The 18,448-nt window shown below is 35.2% G+C and overlaps 2 protein-coding genes across 2 annotated transcripts; both read right to left on the reverse strand.

The window, feature by feature from the left end:
- Positions 1-769: 769 nt before the first annotated feature.
- LOC133038509 (uncharacterized) lies at positions 770-12,603 on the reverse strand. The gene is made up of 6 exons (XM_061116680.1): positions 12,547-12,603; positions 12,440-12,450; positions 12,124-12,282; positions 9,047-9,145; positions 2,879-3,343; positions 770-2,360 (listed from the first exon to the last, which is right to left on the reverse strand). The coding sequence occupies exons 1-6, from the start codon at positions 12,601-12,603 to the stop codon at positions 770-772; spliced, it is 2,382 nt and encodes a 793-aa protein (XP_060972663.1).
- A 960-nt stretch (positions 12,604-13,563) lies between these two features.
- On the reverse strand, positions 13,564-16,882 carry LOC115716031 (serine/threonine-protein phosphatase PP1). Its single transcript, XM_030644721.2, has 4 exons — positions 16,247-16,882; positions 15,097-15,656; positions 14,414-14,626; positions 13,564-13,986 (listed from the first exon to the last, which is right to left on the reverse strand). Exons 1-4 carry the CDS (start codon positions 16,422-16,424, stop codon positions 13,975-13,977), a joined length of 963 nt encoding a protein of 320 aa, XP_030500581.1. The 5' UTR covers positions 16,425-16,882; the 3' UTR covers positions 13,564-13,974.
- Between the last annotated feature and the right edge of the window lie 1,566 nt (positions 16,883-18,448).

Consider the following 18,448-nt stretch of genomic DNA (forward strand, 5'->3'; position numbering starts at 1 on the left):
AGTTCGACCCGCTTCTTGATTAAAAACTCATCTTGGGCTTGTTCTTCTTTGATATTCTCTAATAAATTTGATTCACTTGTGAGGTTAGCTAGCTTTCCGGTTACTAACTCTATTCCGCATCTCTCGATTTCCCGTTGCAACGGCACTTTTAATGCCCTTAACATTGATAAGCTTGCATAGTTGCGTCGCTAAGTGCATCCGCCACTACATTAGCCTTTCCAGGATGGTACAAAGATCTCACAATCGTAATCTTTTACCGCTCCAACCACCGCCTCGTCTCATGTTGAGCTCTTTCGCGTAAAGAAGTATTTTAGTCTTTTGTGATCCGTGTATATTTCACACTTCTCTCCATAGAGGTAGTGCCTCCGCATTTTCAATGCAAAGACCACCGCCGCCAACTCTAAGTCATGAGTTGGGTACCTTGTCTCATACTCCTTTAGCCGCCTAGAGGCATAGGCTACCACCTTCTCATTCTCGCATCAACACACAAACTCGAGCCCTTGCTTTGATGCGTCGCAATATACTACAAATTTGTCTTTGTTAGTTGGAACACACGGGACGAGTCTTGTTATGAGTTTATCTTTCAATGTCTGAAAGCTTTCCTCACATTTATCTGTCCATGCAAATTTTTGTTGCTTTCGAGTCAAATTCGTCAATGGTGTGGCTATTTTTGAGAACCCTTCAACGAATCTCCTATAATATCCAGCTAGTCCGAGAAAACTCCGAACCTCACTTGCGGTTTTTGGTTTTGGCCGACTCTTCACTCGCTTCAATTTTCGCAGTGGTCCACCTCTACCCCATCTTTGGACACTATATGGCCTAGAAACGCCACTTTCTCCAACCAGAACTCACACTTTTTGAATTTGGCGTACAATTGGTGCTCTTTGAGTCTACTTAGAGTTAGCCTTAAGTGCTCCTCATGCTCTTCCATTGTCCTTGAATAAATGAGTATGTCATCAATGAATACCACCACAAACTTGTCAAGATATTCCTTGAATACTCTATTCATTAAATCCATGAAGGCTGCTGGGGCATTGGTTAACCCAAATGACATCACTAGAAATTCATAATGCCCATACCATGTTCGAAATGCCGTCTTTGCTATATCTTCCTCTCGGACTTTCAATTGGTGGTACCCAGATCTCAAGTCGATCTTTGAAAAGACGATCGCCCCTTGTAACTGATCAAACAAATCATCGATGCGAGGCAAGGGATACTTGTTCTTTATAGTCACTTTGTTCAGCTCTCGATAGTCTATACACATCCGCATACTACCGTCCTTCTTCTTGACGAACAACACTGGCGCACCCCAAGGTGAGTAACTTGGTCTAATGAATCCCTTGTCTAAAAGATCTTGTAGTTGAGCCTTCAATTCCTTCAATTCATTGGGAGCCATGCGGTATGGAGCCCTCGAGATTGGTGCTGTGCCTGGCGCTAACTCAATCACAAATTCTATCTCTCTATCTGGGGGTAGCCCTGGTAGGTCTTCCGGAAAAACTTCTTGGAATTCACATACTATGTGGACATTCTCTGGCTTGAGGGTGGTTTCTCTGGACTTGTCTACTATGCTGGCCAAGTATGCTTGACATCCCGCACGTATCATCTTTTGTGCCTTTAGGGCTGTAACTAGCGGTAAGCTTGACTTGACTTTGATTCCTTCAAATATGAATGCCTCTCCAGATTCAGGGGTGAAAGTCACTGTCCTCTTTCGGCAGTCTATTGTTGCTCCATGTCGTGATAGCCAATCCATACCCAAGATAAGATCGTAATCCCTCATCTCCAGCTCTATCAGATCTCCACTAAGTTCCTTGTCTGCAATCCTTATTGGCGCATCCCGCACTCCTCTAGATGATATCATAACCTCGCCCGAGGGCAACTCCGTCATGAACTTATAACTAAAGTTTACATACGGTAGTTCTAACTTATCTATCATCTTTAAAGCAATAAATGAGTGCGTAGCTCCAGAATCAAATAAAACAGTACATAGTTTTTCAGAGATAGAAATCTGACCTGCAACTATAGTGTTACTAGTCTCAGCCTCCCCTCTGGTTAGTGCAAATACTCGAGCTGGGACAAGTTTGTCATCCTTGAGTTGATCACCTTTTGTGGACGAGTCCTTCTTATAGTGGCTCGGTTGCCCACACTTGTAACAAGTCTTGCCTTTCGGCCGACATTCTCCCGGATGCTTACGACCACATGTTGGGCATAGCGGGTACTCCACATATGGCTTCTTCCCTTTGTAGTTATTGGACCCTATCTTGTTTCTCTTGTCGGCTTCGTTGTGTTGGTTAGTTGGCAGTTTTCTTTTGTTATCACCACCTCCATTACCGGCCTTTCGGCCTCCCACCTTGCCGTATTGTCTTTCCGTATACGACTTTCACACAACTCGGCTTCTAGGGCTTTTTCTAGTACCTCAAAGCATACGTGGTTGCCCTTACTCCGACATCGCTATGTCCCGACTTATTCGGGAGTCGAGCCCTTCAAGAAAACGATGAATCCTCGTAAACTCGGTAGGAACCGGATCCGTGGCAAACTTTGCTAATCTGTCAAATTGGCGAGCATACTCGTAATCGTAGACTTACCCCCGCCTCAAGTTTGTGAACTCATTAACTCTAGCCGAGCGTATTGCTTCACCGTAGTAATTTTTGTTAAAAACTTGTACAAAGTCGGCCAGTCATTGCGGCCACATCCCGTGTTTGTTTAATAACATCCCACCGGTATGCGGGCATCCTTTTTCAATAAACTAGCAAGACAAGCTACACTATCTCCGTTACCGAGCCGCATGTACTCAACAATACCTTCCACTCGTTCTTAACCATTCCTCGGCTTCCATTGGATCCGAGCCCCTTCAAAATTTGGTGGGTGTTGCTTGCGGAACCTTTCATATATTGGTTCCCATCGACCCTCCCACGAGCATGTATTGCACCGCAAAAATTGATGTTGTCCTTGATTGGGTTGTTCCCGACGGTTGAGAGCCTCTTCATCTCGCTTCCTAATTTCTTCCTTGAGACGAGCAACTTCTTGCGCCAGATCTTCTTGTTGTGGTGGCACCACTACGGGGGCATTTTGGTGTTCTTGACCAACTACCCCGGCGGGGACTTCGTGGTTACCCCCACCTTGACCTGGTTGCTGTCCATTTACAGGGGCATTTTGATTCTCCTGGATCACCGCCTCGGCAGGGACATGCTGGTTTCCCCTGCCTCGACCGCGAGCACATCCTCGCCCTCGACCTCTAGCTCGGTCTCTTACGGTAGCTCTTTCATTCAAGCGGGTTGATCTTCTGGGTTCACCGTTTTCCATCAAATCCCTTAACTTGTTCTTCAAAAGAAAGGAGATGGTATCGCTAAGAAAAATAACCAAAGATGTATCTCGCTCAAAAAGGAAATATCTATACACTAAATTATATAAACTAAAAAAAAACGTAAATCATCAAGCAACAATTCACCATGTAAAATAAATAAATAAATAAATAATCTTCACTCATAAAAAAAATTACACTAATAAGAAAATTGTTTGAGTTATACTAAAATTCTAACTCCGAAGAATCATTAATTGTTTCGATTAACCATACCCTAAACTTCTAGCTAACTAAAGGAAAATTAAAAGATAAAGACTAAACCAAATTTAACATATAAGACATAACATATATAAAGCATACATACTTGATGACAAGTTGATCCTTTGCAGCGATGGTGTGTATGTCGCGTGAATTCAAGATCAATGTAACTGTGGCTCTGGTACCATTTGTAACGCCCTTACTTACGTAAAATAAGATGCCATAAATAAACTGGCGTTAAGATACTAATGTTGCCTTTATTTAAAAAAAAAACACTTTTCAAAACATGGGTACCCTTGAAAATAAAGTATTACCACTTAGGGAAAAGTAATAGAAAATTTAAACGACAACATCCTCGATAAGTTTAATAAATTAAAAAAAAACTTTCAGCGGAAGATGGCCAAGACCACACGCAGTTACATGATCACACGAGATACACCCCATGCCGCCCGTACTCAACTTGTCACCGAAAGCTTACAGAGCTTACTTATCCGCACATAGGGGGTAAATAAGGGGTGAGCCGCAAAGCCCGCAAGGAAAAACACAATACTATGTACCAAAGATTCACACATCATAGCACAAACATATACATCAAACATACAACAACCTAATCATAAGTATAAATAGAGGCAGCCACACAAATACTGAAATACCACACACTCACACTCACAATCACACTCCAGCTTCCATACAAATCTGGAGTGTCTTACGTTCTTAACCAGAACGCAGTACCAATAACCAGTGCACCCTTACGTACACTGCCTCACTTACCACATCACCATACATGTGTGGTTTCCAACCACTTCCAAGTACCTGGAACATGATTAAACAACCATATACAATTCATCGATAAAACACTATTTCACCGAAACTATCACATTCCACAGTTTCAATACAATTTATTCAAGCAGTCATACTAGATACTCAAACCATATAAAAAGCAAGTATAAAGTATCATTATTTTTCCTTACCTCAACTCCGCTGTAATTAACTCTTACGATACCTTCTAGGCCCTATAACAATTAGTGAAACCCTTAGTCCACCGATAAACTCAATATATTTATTACTCTTACTGTACAGCAAGTTTAACCTAGAATTTGACATATAAAACGTTTGAATTAGAAGTCCTACTGTTCACAAAGTTTTTAGTTAATTGAAAGACCTTTCTAACGGTATAAAGATCATCAAAATCGGAGCTATAATCTAGGAGTTATGCATGTTTTCTCAAAACAGTTTCTTTAAAATCCTGGATCACGCCGATTTCTGAATACAGCCTAAAAATAAATGTTTTAAAAATATTTACACCCTGATCTAGACAATACTTTCTTCATAAAAAATGTAGCTATTTTCCTAAGCTTTAAAACGAGATAAAGATCTTTTAAAATGGATCGAAATTGAGAGAGATATTGAATTTTTACTGAAGACACTTTTTCTGAAACGAAACTTAAAACGAAATACCATAACCGAGTAAAGATCCTAACTTTTGACTGGTAAGAACTCCGAACTAGGGAAAGGTTTCTTCAAAGAAAATATGGATTATTGAATTATCTTTCTAACAGTACAAGAATCGCTTGAAAATAATAGATATCGAGAGAGATATGACACTTTTACTAAGGCAATATCGAAAAGAAATTTTAAAAAAACTGTAAATCGACAGTCTGTAAAACATGAATTTTTTTGACATCGAAATATTCAAAATTAGGAAAGAGTTTCTTCATAGAAAATATAGATCATTAAATTATCTTTAAAACGGTACCTAGATCACTGAAAACGGACCTATGGGGAGAGAGATATGATAGTTTTATGAAAGCCTATTTCTCTGAAAACGAAAATAAAAACAAGTACGAATTTTACCTGAAGATTTCGAAGACACGGAACGATGATCGGTTGATTGCTAACCCCGAAGCTCTTAAGATTAAAACAATTGATTTGGTTCAATAGAGAGAATAAAAAAAAAGAAATTGAGAGATGGTGAGAATAAGGGAATACGATACTATCTCGGCGTTGTAGGGTTATAGAGTATATACGTATATAACATATCGTATAATAGGTTTAAATTTAAAAATAAATATCTAACTAATCAGATAAAATTATGCTGATTTAAATTTAAATTTTAAATTTTAAACTAACTAACTAATCTAATGCTTCACTATTTATTTATCTCACTATTTAATATATATATATATCATTTTTTTCTAATCACACACGCACAACAACAACAACAACAACAACAACAACAACAATAATAATAATAATAATAATAATAATAATAATAATAATAATAATAAAAAAATAAACTGGATATTACAAAATCTGTGACTAGATAGTCACACTGGTTAAATGTCAATTTTTGTTTATATATTTAGTTATTATAATAATTCTTTAACAAGTTTTTCTTTTTTTTTTGAAAAAAATTCTTTAACTAGTTAAATATCTATGAATATACACTTTTAATGTTAAATTTAATAGATAATATTATTAATAAAAAAAATTAGTTATATATGGGCTAGGTTTAAATAATGATAGAAAAATATCTTCAATGATTTGTGATTTCCTAATGAACATGGGATGTAATTTCAATAAGATTTGTTGGCTATACTTAATGCTTTTAACCTTTTGAAATATGTAAAATAACAACTTCATAGTTTGATAGTCAATACACCACTTTATTTTTTATTTATTTAGACTAATTAATAAAAAAATATTGCTAAGAGAAATTAAGATATTTAGTACTACTATAAGTAGCGGCTTATAACTAATATTAAATTGTATCAATAATAATATTACATCTCACAAAAGTATTAAGTATCATATGTGCCTTTTAACATTTCTCATTAATAAATATTCATTCCAAAAAAAAAAAGCTTCTTTGGCATCATTAATTCATTTATTTATTTTTAGCTAAAAAATTATGTTCATTTTTTTACCAATAGAAAAAAAAAAAAAAAAAAAAAAAAAAACCTCATTTATAGTGAATATTATCATTAATGATAAAATCTTAAACAATTAATAAAATAGATTTAGAGTAATAAATAATATTCTATAAATAATGATAGAAAAATATTTTTAATGATTCATGATGAAACAATGAACATTGGATCCAAATTCAATGGTTGAGATTTGTTGACTACACTTAATGCTACTTTTGACTTTTTGAAATTTGTGAAATAACAATTTCATAGTTTGACAGTCACATGCTGACGTGACACTTTATTTTTTATTTATTTAAATTAAGAAAAATTTGCAGTAAAAGTTCCTAAAAAAAGTTTTTTTTAATGCCGAATAGTTTACAATTTCTAAAAATAGTGATAATAATTCCCAAAATCATGATTCTTATAAGTCCTACCCAATTTAACTGTTAAAGAATGCACATGTCGAAGATTAATTGGTCCACATCATAAGTTTAATAAAAAATGATTTAAAAATTAATTAAATAATAAAATTATTAAAAATAAATAAATAAAAATTTTAATATTCTTTTTTTTAATTTGCTGAAAACTTTGGCATGTTTAATTAAGGAGAATGAGAATCAATTGTATGGCATTGATTCTCATTCATTTATTTATTAAATATTGTAATGAGAGAAACTAGTTGTAATGAGAAAAACTAGTAGCGCCAAAAATAAAATCTGAATTGATAAAATTTTTAGGAGCAAAGCTCGATATTTTTGCTTGGTCACATGAGGATATGGTAGAAATTGATTAATTTCCCACGCCATCAATATAGATCCAAACTTCCATCATGTACAACAAAAATAAAGGTTGCTGGATAAAAAGCTAGCTCAAGCATTGAAAGATGAGGATGAAAGGTTGTGTGCGAATAATTTTATCATCGAGGCATTCTACCCTGTTTGGGTGTCAAATCTTGTACTAGTGCCCAAGCCAAATAACAAATAGCGAGTTTGCATCGACTTCACTAACATCAATAAAGCATGTCCAAAGGTTTGTTTCCCACTTCCAAGGATCGACTAGCTTGTGGACGACACAGTTGGTCATGAGATCCTAAGCTTTATGGATGCCTATTCATGTCATAATCAGATCAAGATGTATCCGCCAGACCAAAAACATACAAGCTTCCTAACAGATATAGGTTTGTATTGCTACAAAGTAATGCCATTTGGGCTAAAGAATGCAGGAGCAACCTACCAATGTCTTGTAAACAAGATGTTTAAGGACTAAATCGGCTACAACATGGAGGTCTACATAGACGATATGTTAGTCAAGTCTAAAAAGGCTGGAGGCACATTAAGGACATGAACAAGTGTTTTGGATTCCTTCGAGAATACAACATGAAGCTCAACCCCCTCAAGTGCTCGTTTGGGGTCAAGTCGGGCAAGTTCCTTAGCTTCACAATGAATGTTCGAGGAATCAAAGCAAATTTTGAGAAGATCCAATCTCTTTTGGATATGAAATCACCCACAAGTGTCAATGAGATACAAAGTCTAACAAACCGAATAGCAGCACTAAGCATATTTGTATCAAAGTCTACAGATAAGTGTGTTCTTTTCTTCAACATCCTATGAGAAAACATAAAGTTTAAATGGACAGGAGAGTGCAAAGTTGCATTTCAAGAATTAACAAAGCAACTTGCTCAGCCTCCCATCCTAACAAAGACCCTAAATAATAAAGAACTAGGAATATACTTGGCAGTTACAGAATTTGCAGTAAGTGTAGTCCTTATTAGAGAAGAAAATAGAGTCCAACATCTAGTATACTATGTTAGCAAGAGGCTCATCAATGCAGAAAGTTAATGCCCTCCAATCGAAAAGTTAACATATTGCTTGTCGATTGCCTCGAGAAAACTAAGGTCTTACTTTCAAGCTCATCCCAAGTCTACACTAACCAGTCATTGAGACAGGTGTTATAGAAGCCTAAAGCCTCTGGCCGATGGCTTAAATGGGCAATTAAGCTGAGACAATATGAGATAACCTACCAACAAAGAGTGGCAATAAAAGGCCAAGTTCTCGCTAATTTTATGGCTGAAGGTACAAATGTAATCCCTACAGACTCAAAATAAGAGAAATAGCAGAAGCAAAAGCCAAAGAAGAAGCGAGAGGAAGAGCAAAAGAATCTTACATGGAAATAACATGTAGATGGTTCATGCACAGATCATTTGTCTGGTACAGGAATTGCCCTCATTACACTTGGGGGCAACAACTTCACGATGCCATATAGTTTGGTTTCAAAGCCTCAAATAATGAAGCTGAGTATGAAGCGCTTATTATCAGACTAAAATTGGCACGCGAGGTCTGGGCAGAGTATTTGAACATATTCAGCGATTCTCAATTGTGGTAAATCATGTTCTGGGTGAATACACTGCTCAAAGGGAGAAGATGATGGCCTACCTGAGCAAGATACGAGACTTATTAAGTCAGCTCAAGGGGGTACACCATCAAATAAATCCCCAGAGAAAAATCTAATAGTAGATGCCCTTACCCAGCTAGCCAGCAGCACAAAAACAAATAAGGCCAATCTAGTCCATGTCTAGTACCTGCCAGATCCAAGTATCTCTATACTAGAGGAAGTAGATATATTGGATGATAACCCAACCTGGATGACACTAATAGTAGCATACCTCCTGTTCGGAGTCCTGCCAGAAGATAAGATTAAAGAAATGAAAATTAGGAGAAAAGTTGCATGGTATATCATACATAATGGAGTCATGTACCATCGTAATTTTTTGATGCCACTCTTGAGGTGTGACACTAAAGAAGAATTTGCACAGCTAATGCTCAAACTTAATGAAGAATTTTGCAGCAATCATGCTGAGGGGCAGAGTTTGTAAAAAAAAAAATACTTAAATAAGGGTATTTTTGGCCTACAATGATCAAGGACTCAATGGACTGTGTCAAGAAATGTGACAAGTACCAAGTACCAAAGGCTCTTCAAGATCCCGAGAGCTCCGCTAAACGAGCTCATACAGATACAAACTCCATGTTCGTTTGTAATATGAGGAATAAATCTTATCAGGTAACTCCCTAAAGGAAAAGGAGGAGTACAATATGTTCTGGTCGTCATAAACTATTTTACAAAATGGATTGAAGTTGTAGCTTTAGCTACTATAACTTCAAAGAAGGTCTTGGATTTTGTTGTTGAAAATATCATCTATCGGTACGATCTCCCACACAAGATTGTATCAGACAATGACAAATAGTTTGATAGCAATATGTTCACTGATTTCTATAATCAGCACGACTTTATCAAAAGCTTCTATGCAGTTGCTCACCCACAAGCAAATAGAAAAGTAGAAGTTGTAAATAAAATCCTCAAATACACACTAAAAAAATTTCTTGAAGAGGCAAATGGCAACTAGTCCGAACAACTTCCAGAAGTACTTTAGTCACATAGGTTCACCTAGACGATGGCCACCGAGCAGACACCCTTTGCATTAGCCTATGGCTATGATAGGGGTGGCAAAATGGGTTTTGCCACAACCACGAACACAACACGAGTTTTATGGGTTAGGGTCAGGAAAATTAGATGCATGTAAAAAATGGGTTTATATAACTTGACACGATATGCTTAACACGAATTTGGCACGTTTGACACGATTTTTTAAATAAAATAAAATAAAAAATTATTAATAATAATATAATCGTGCAAAATATATATATTTAGTAATTTATTGTTAAGTTAAATAATTTTAAATTTAATTTTCTTTACCACGAAATTGAAAATGTTTTAAATTTTTTAATTTTTATTCTAAATAGAACCTAAATGTATCATTTTTTTCTACAACTTCAATGATAGTAAACGGGTCAAAGTGGGTCAACACGAACACAACATGATTTTTTACGTGTCGGGTTAGGGTTGAGAAAATTAGACACGAGTAAAAAAATTGATCAACACGCCTGTCATGAAATATACACAATGAACTATTTTGTCAACCCTAGCTATGAAACAATGTTGCCCGTCGAATTAGAACTACCGTCTCATAGGAGGGTATCCTACAACCAAAAAGTAAATCACTCTCCTAACAAAATCACTTGACGAAATCAAAGAAATAAGAGATCATACCAACTTAAAGCTACAAGCTTATCAATAAAAAAGTGGCCAAATACTTTAACAAGCACGTCAAGAACAGAAAATTCTTTGTAGGAGATATGATACTTCAAAGAGTATTTCTTAACACAAAAAGATCCTACAACTAGAGTACTTGGCCCAAACTGAGAAGGGCCATACCAAGTCACGGACATCACAAATTCAAGCACATACAAACTTGACCGGTATAATAAGATCATAGAATTGATTTTGTTACCAAGATATTGGAATGAAGAACATCACAGATTGTATTATCAATAAGGTAGATTGTAAAAAATACTATTCTTAAGTAATGGTTATTGGGCAGTATGTCGCACAGGAATTCGTAAATAAAATATCACTTTTAAATGATGGCTTCTACACGATATGTCGTGCAAAAGTGTGTGAATACTTATGATTTTAAAAGCAGCCTTGAGGCATTTAAGTTTTTATTTTTAATGTATGTATGTTGCCCCAGTAACAACACATTTGTAAAACATATGAATGAATAAAGTGATCTTTTCACTCCGAATGTCAAATAATTTGCTAATAATTGACTTATTAAATTTAGTATTTTGTCTAACATGTACGCAAATAGGTCCGCCCAAGAAATTAGACAGACAAAGGTTCATACACTTGGTTAATTATAAGTGACCAAGACACCATAAGTCTACTTAATCACTTCGGGGCACCTACAATGCACAACATATGATAAGCACAGTGAATAGCAAAATATTTAAAGCAAGGTTAATGCAAAAAATTTGAAAGCTAAGTATGTGCAAATATGACTTTGTTAAACATAAAAGGAAAGATTGTCTGGGCAACCATATATCTTGAAAAAAAAAATAAAGCTAGGATTAAAAGTCGCCTGGCCATCTATATGTCTCAAATGTAATGGCCTTCTTGGTTGTGCAACAAATAAAGAGAAAAAAAAATAAAGAGATTTAAAGCTCTGGCACGTCAAAAGGGGTCGACGGGTTCAGGTTATTGCTGGCCTATTCCTGGGCGGCAAATTAAGAAGTTGTCTCGCCAGGAGGGTCTAAGGGAGTAGCAAGCTAGTTGGCAGCATGAGTAAGCTGCCCGACAACATCACTAGATTGGTCGAGAAGATCCTGCGCGGAAGTTTTCTCTCCAGGTGGCTTGGATACCTCCATTTCCTAACCCTGAGCTATCGACCCTTTAAGCAAGTCAGGCTTCATGTAACTGTAGTCACCCTTGGGATTCCATTTCCAAAACTCGTAGAAGGTTTCGATGGCTAGGTTGCCATACTCTTCCTTCTCCGCAGCCCGGGTCTGCTCTGATTTTGCAATTTTTCCTCCAAATTGGCCTTCTCATCTTCCAATGTTGTCTTGTTAGCTTTAGACTCCTCCTTTAGTCTAATGATCTCTTCATTCCGGGCAACCAACGGTTGACCCAAGGCCTCCTCCACTAGTTGTTAACAACCTCCTTGGCCTTTTCTGCCCAGGCTGGAGTACCTACCTGACCAGACTTCTGGCACTCTTTGCAAGACCTTCGAGGAGAAGGAGGGCGTCCTTCTAGGCTGCGCACCACGGGCTAGTTGGTCGGAGGAGCATAAGGAGGTGGCGAAGGAAGACTCGAAGTGGTAGAGCTAAACCCTTCCTTCTAGGCAGCTTTAGAATGGGGATTCTTCCCCGGGGGCGCCTATAGGCTTTCTCTTGGTGAATTGCCCCAACTTGGAAACCATATCTGCAAAAACAAAACACAAAGTATTGGTCAAAGATTGATTTCAATGAATAGTATTTCAGCATAAAGTAAAGAAATTATACCATTGGCCTGCTCGGAGGCATCACCCCGATAGTTGTTAACGTAATATAGAGATTAGGAATAAAAGTTTGATACATACGTTACTTGTTGCTTAAAATTTATAGCATGAAAAAGTACATTTTAATCAATAATTATAGTATTTGATCATGCCCTAAACATCAAAATAAGATTGTGGAAAAGCTATACAAGCGTCGTGCTGCTAGGGGCAAGCTTCCGATGTGTGACAAAAAGCACAAGCCCCATTGACCATTCATGGTGAAAAAAATTAACGAGTAAGTGATGTTATTTAAATGTTATTATTGTTATTAGTCATTTTGATGATTTATAATGCTATTTAGATGTATGATTTGGTTTTCTTTGTGCTTTTTGCTATTTTTTTTTGGTAATCGAGTTTTGGTGAAATTGTATTTTCTGAGTTTTTTGTGATTTTTTTGTAAATTCTTAATAGAGTACATACAATAGAGTATGATGGGAAGTTGAATATTAACTTAATATAAAGGTTATGGATAAAAGTTTGACATATACAATAATTGTTGCTTAAAATTTATAGCATGACAAAATGCTTTTTAAGCAATAACTATAATATTTGATCATGCTCTAAACATCAAAATAAGATTGTGTAAAAGCTCATAAGTTAGAGAAACCAAATCAAGATACAATTTTTTTAATACATGTAAATCTATTCGAATTTTCATTTCAATATCATTCATTATTTAATAATATTTTACAAAACAATTATATAACAATCACCACAACTATAATATATAGAATAATTAACACATTAAAACATAACTTTTCCAGCAACTTATAAAATAAATAAAATAATAATTAATAATTAATAAATACATACAAATTAAATACTTTTTAATTCTCTTATATTAATAAATAATAAAATAATTTCTGTATATATACAATAATTTATATTTTTAGTTTTTTAATCATTAAAGTAACAAAATAAAAAATATTCAATTTGCATCAATTTAATTTTAATAATATGATGAAACTATGAAAGGACTACATTATTATTAAGGATAAGAGACACAACTTAATAGTGTAAAGGGGCAAAAAGGCTGATTGAATACCAATAACACTGGTGCACAGCCCCAGTGTAGTGTACCAGCGTCTGAGCAAAAGAGAAATAAACATCCTTCAATATAAATTATACATCATATTGATTTGTTAACCTCTCAAATCACTACTATCTACTTGCATAAAATTTTATATAAAATCAAGACTAAAAATCAATAAGTTTTCCCAATCTCAAAGCAACAATGGCCAATGGAACACAGTAAGTAATTAACTCCAATTCCACCACACAACAAAGTCAGAATTTCAATTATACATTAGTTTCAAAAAGAAAAGAGAAAATAGAAAGAAAGAAAAAAAAGACAGCTTTAACGTTATAATGCCTGGTTAGGCTCTTCTTAACTCTGTAGAAGTAACTGTGTCTTCGTATGTCTGAAATGCAGCGCTGAACTATCGAACCCCGCCATTGCAACGCTGTCTGGCAGCACAAGTTCAGAAGTACACAAGCTAAACATTGAGATGGGAAAGTATAATAGCCCGGATTTTATGCTTTTACTACTCATGATTAGCTCACAATAGAGGTCTCAATTAACCCTTGCCCTGAAAGTAATGATAAAAATATAATAAATACACGCAGCAAACTCAACATTTTGATAGCATATCCTAAGATTTGTTTTGTTCAAGTAAAATTTCAAGTTCATTTGACAGGTTGGAGCAGAGTTGTTGTCCTTTTACTCTCAATGAGAGAGAGAGAGAGAGAGAGAGAGAGAGAGCATAAGCATGAGTTCATAAAGACCAGGTGTAAAATATCTGTACTAATTCGCAAAAGCCTAGAATCTACAGATGTTTATAAATTATGAGTCACAGGACAAAGTACTGGTCATCTTCCTAACAAAGTTGTGTTGAAGTATTAATGTAAAAAGAGATTAAAGGTATTGGCTGAGTTAGAGTAGCTTCTAATATTAAGCCTCTAGTTTTTTCTTCTATACATTTTCTTCAATGAACATGATTAGAAAGGTTCTTATACCTTATGGGGTGGAGTTCCGGGTCGTATCGTGCTGTTTGCAAGCCCGAATTTCCCCTTTTTCTCAGAAGACTTTAGGATCTGGAATGAGCACGTCAATGAATCATCCACGCTCATCATAGCACCAGCATTGTCAAACTCACCACAGTAATTTGGGGCTGAAAATATGGTTACTAGTTGCCGCTTTGCAAAAAACTCATATCCATCTTCCACAACCTAATAAACAAAAACCAAGAAATGCAAGATAAAACAAAAGAAAAATAATTTAAAGAATACTCATTGTGAATACTAGCATGTTATTTTCCATTAAGGGGGCGAGACTAGGTAGGAACAGGTGCCATATAATTGCCTCGAGATTGTGTGTTGCTAAATAGCAATATCATATCTGTATAGACCAAAAGACAATCATCCAATTGCTTATACAGGGGAGCAAATTTTTTGAATTAAATATCTTGTCAAGTTTGGAAGAACAAGAAATTGTATATCAGAATGCTGAATTACTTCATGCCAAAAGATTCTAGCATTCACAAGGGAAAGAAAACTAACACAGTGAGCCAATAAAATCATCAGATTATTTGAAAATGTATACATGAACAGCAATGCAAAAGTATTAACCTTCCAATTCAATGATGACATGCATGAGCATACAAGCCTCAAGAGAGCCAAAAGAAAGATAGTCAAATCACCTGGTGAGCACGGCAAACGAGATCAAGGTCATGTTTCTGGAGAAATTCAGCTACCTTGTCAGCTCCAAATGTATATGAAACACCTCTGTCATTCTCCCCCCAGCCATCAATATCCTTATCTGGATCAGCCCATAAAAGATCACACAAAAGGCCCTGATCTGGCACATCGACAGGACGAGCAATATTCCTAATCTGATCCAGGTGTTTTAGATCAGGAGATAAGCCTCCGTGCATACAAAGGATCTTTTCATCTATAAGAGCAGCAACCGGTAGGGTGTTAAAGCAGTCAGTAAATGTCTTCCACACACGAACATTAAATCTCCTCTTGCACTCGTCATAAAACCCATATATACGGTTTATGGAAGCACATTCATGGTTGCCCCTTAGAAGGAAGAAATTCTCCTTGTACTTGATCTTGTACGCGAGAAGAAGGCATATAGTCTCTATACTCTGCTTACCACGGTCCACATAGTCTCCTAGGAACAGATAGTTTGCTTCAGGTGGAAATCCACCATACTCAAACAATCTTAACAAATCTGAAAACTGACCATGAACATCTCCTGCAAACGAATGCGTAAAGATATCATTAAAACAACACATTAACCAATATAATAATCTAGCTCAAATGTAAGTTCTCGTAGAAACAAATTGGCACCCATAAGTAAAAAAAAACAATCAACATTTTCATTCTTTTTTGTTTACCCAACAACTCTTTATCCAAAACTCAAAAAAATACAGAATTCAAGAAATCCAAGCATTTAACTTTCTTCCCAGATTTCAACTGGCTCATTTCTAATATACAGTTGTCAAGAATGAACACAGTGGTGTTTAATAAATAAACAGCAAACAATGTCACTTTTTATACAAATACTAAATTGTGCCACTAAATTTACATTTAAATGCCTGAAATGAAACAAACCCAAATACACTTAGAACGTAGCTTTTTCATTATCAAACCGTCTCAGAAATAATAATAATAACAATAATAAGCTTCACAAATTAGTGAAAAATAAGAAGAAACCCTCAAAACCTTGAACAATATATATACACATACATATTTAAAACCTGAAAAACTCATTTCCCTCTCAAACATAAAAAGAGGTTTTCCCTTCTCTTTCAAAATATAAAAGTAAGAGTCTTTGATATATACCACAAATTTTTATGGGAGCTTCGAGCTCGAGAAGATTAGGCTGGCTAAGAAAAATCTCCTTAGACGTAGAACAAAGCTGTCTAATTTCAGTCTCGGTAAGCTGCACCTGCTTAGTCGTCCGTCCATTCTTGGCAGACAAAAGTCGCTTTATAATATCATCAAGAACACTATCATCCATCACAAACCCTAAAAAAAAAATACCCAATACAAAACCAAACCCTAAAACCCTAACTTTCACCCGAAAAGAAACCCCCAAACAACCGGTACTGAAGATCGATGAAGAAAAAGATCGGATTCCCAAATCAAACTCTCCGACAAAAACAAAACCCAAAGAGAAAGAATCTGCGAAAGAAGAGGAGGAACAAGGTGAATGGGTTTATGAGGAGGAGGCTGTGGCGGCCATTTCTGGGTCGCGAAAGAGAGGGATTGAGAAGGTTTAGCTTGTGTTTGTTGGGGTTTGGGGGTTTGTAGAGAGAGAGAGAAGACTCTCTCGTGTAATGAAATGGAAGCCCTAATTTGAAGAATGCTATCCCCAAATCCAATTCAGGGATGAATCGTGTGAGGGTTCGCACGTGCGGAGTCAACTCGTTTTGGTAACAAACTAATATCTATTATAAGAGTTGTGTAAGCTTTTTGTGGTAATGATGAGAATGAAAGATTTTGACATTTTATTTTAAAAAATATCTATTAAATAAATTTATTTTCTCTAATTTTAAAAAAATAATAATAATTGTGGATGGGGATTTTTTCTTTAATTTGTTTCATGTTTATCTTCATTTTTCATTGAATCTAAATTAAAAGAGAATGATTTTTTTATCACATTCTATTTAAAAGGATAATATGTTTTATTACATTCTAAATAAAATGAATATTATTATATTAAATTAAATAAATTTAGTAAGAAACATTACATTTTTAGGTATTTTTATAATTTTTTCTCTCTCACTTTTGTTATTTATCCTTTATTACTTATTGTGATTTTTTATATATTAATTTTTTTTAAGAAAAAATCAGCAAACTTTATTAGTTATTGATAAAAATTCTCCAAGAACACCATTCCAACTAAAATAATGATATAAAAAAGAATATGAAGCTCTAACTATACTATAAATTAACTTGTTAGCATAATAATAAAAAAAAAAATAATACTAAAAGGAGAAAACATAGAAAAACTTAAATAAATTACATCTACAATAAGTTGGTAATCTAATTCAAATTGAAAATCATTATCGTGTTTTGATCCAACTTAACGCCTCTCGAATACTAATAGCTTCAGTTACACCGAGAGCAATCATTCCCTCAAAACAAAATGAGTGACCCTCCACCACCCTCTCCTCATGGTCCCTAACAACCCATAACAACCCTAAAATTGAAAAATTGGATCTTGGCTTGACTTGAAATGATTGAAGCTTAACCCAAGACTCCACACCTGAAACCCAACTAGTAGTAAGTAAAAGAATGTGATTGTTATCTCTCATATGGGCTTTCTCCCATTCAGCAAGACACACCAACACAAATAGCACAATATCTTCCATCTAACAACTTGAGTCTCACCCAACTTCCTAATACTCACCCAACCACTCAGTTAAATCAACCAATTCGAGAAATCAAATAGTTTTCATTTTGTGTTTTATAATTAAACTTTAGTTTTCATTCTTACTAAAATATTTATAAATCTAACTCTTATACTTTTTCAATAATTTTTTTTTAAAATCTAATCATATTTAAAAAAAAATTATTAAAATGTGATCAAATGATTTGTTTTTAATATTTTTTTATTTTATGAAACACAATTTTTTTTTCTTTTGATATTTGAAAAGGTATGCGAACTAAATACTTCTATTTATGATGAGAAGTATAAAATTACGAAACTACATTTACAATCTATAATCATATAAAATTTAAATTAGTCATGATGCAAAATATAGTATTCAAAATTGTTATTCGTGTTTTTGATAGGGTGACACGTGTCGTTTCAAAAGTATGATTAATTCGAGATGGCTTGGACTAATGTCCTTCCATGAGAGAAGGCCCAGTCCAAAGGAGAGATGGGTTTGAACTATTTTGAATCCTAGAAGGCTCGCCTTCGAAGGCGAGACTCATCCGAACTCAGAAGGTTCCATCCAATCCTTCTCAAGACGAAATAAATAAAGCCCTCTAAATGAATGTTTGGATGCATCTAAAGAAGGTATTCCAAAAGGC

Source organism: Cannabis sativa, chromosome 5 (assembly GCF_029168945.1).
Source record: "Cannabis sativa cultivar Pink pepper isolate KNU-18-1 chromosome 5, ASM2916894v1, whole genome shotgun sequence".
In the NCBI taxonomy this organism is placed as follows: Eukaryota; Viridiplantae; Streptophyta; class Magnoliopsida; order Rosales; family Cannabaceae; genus Cannabis; species Cannabis sativa.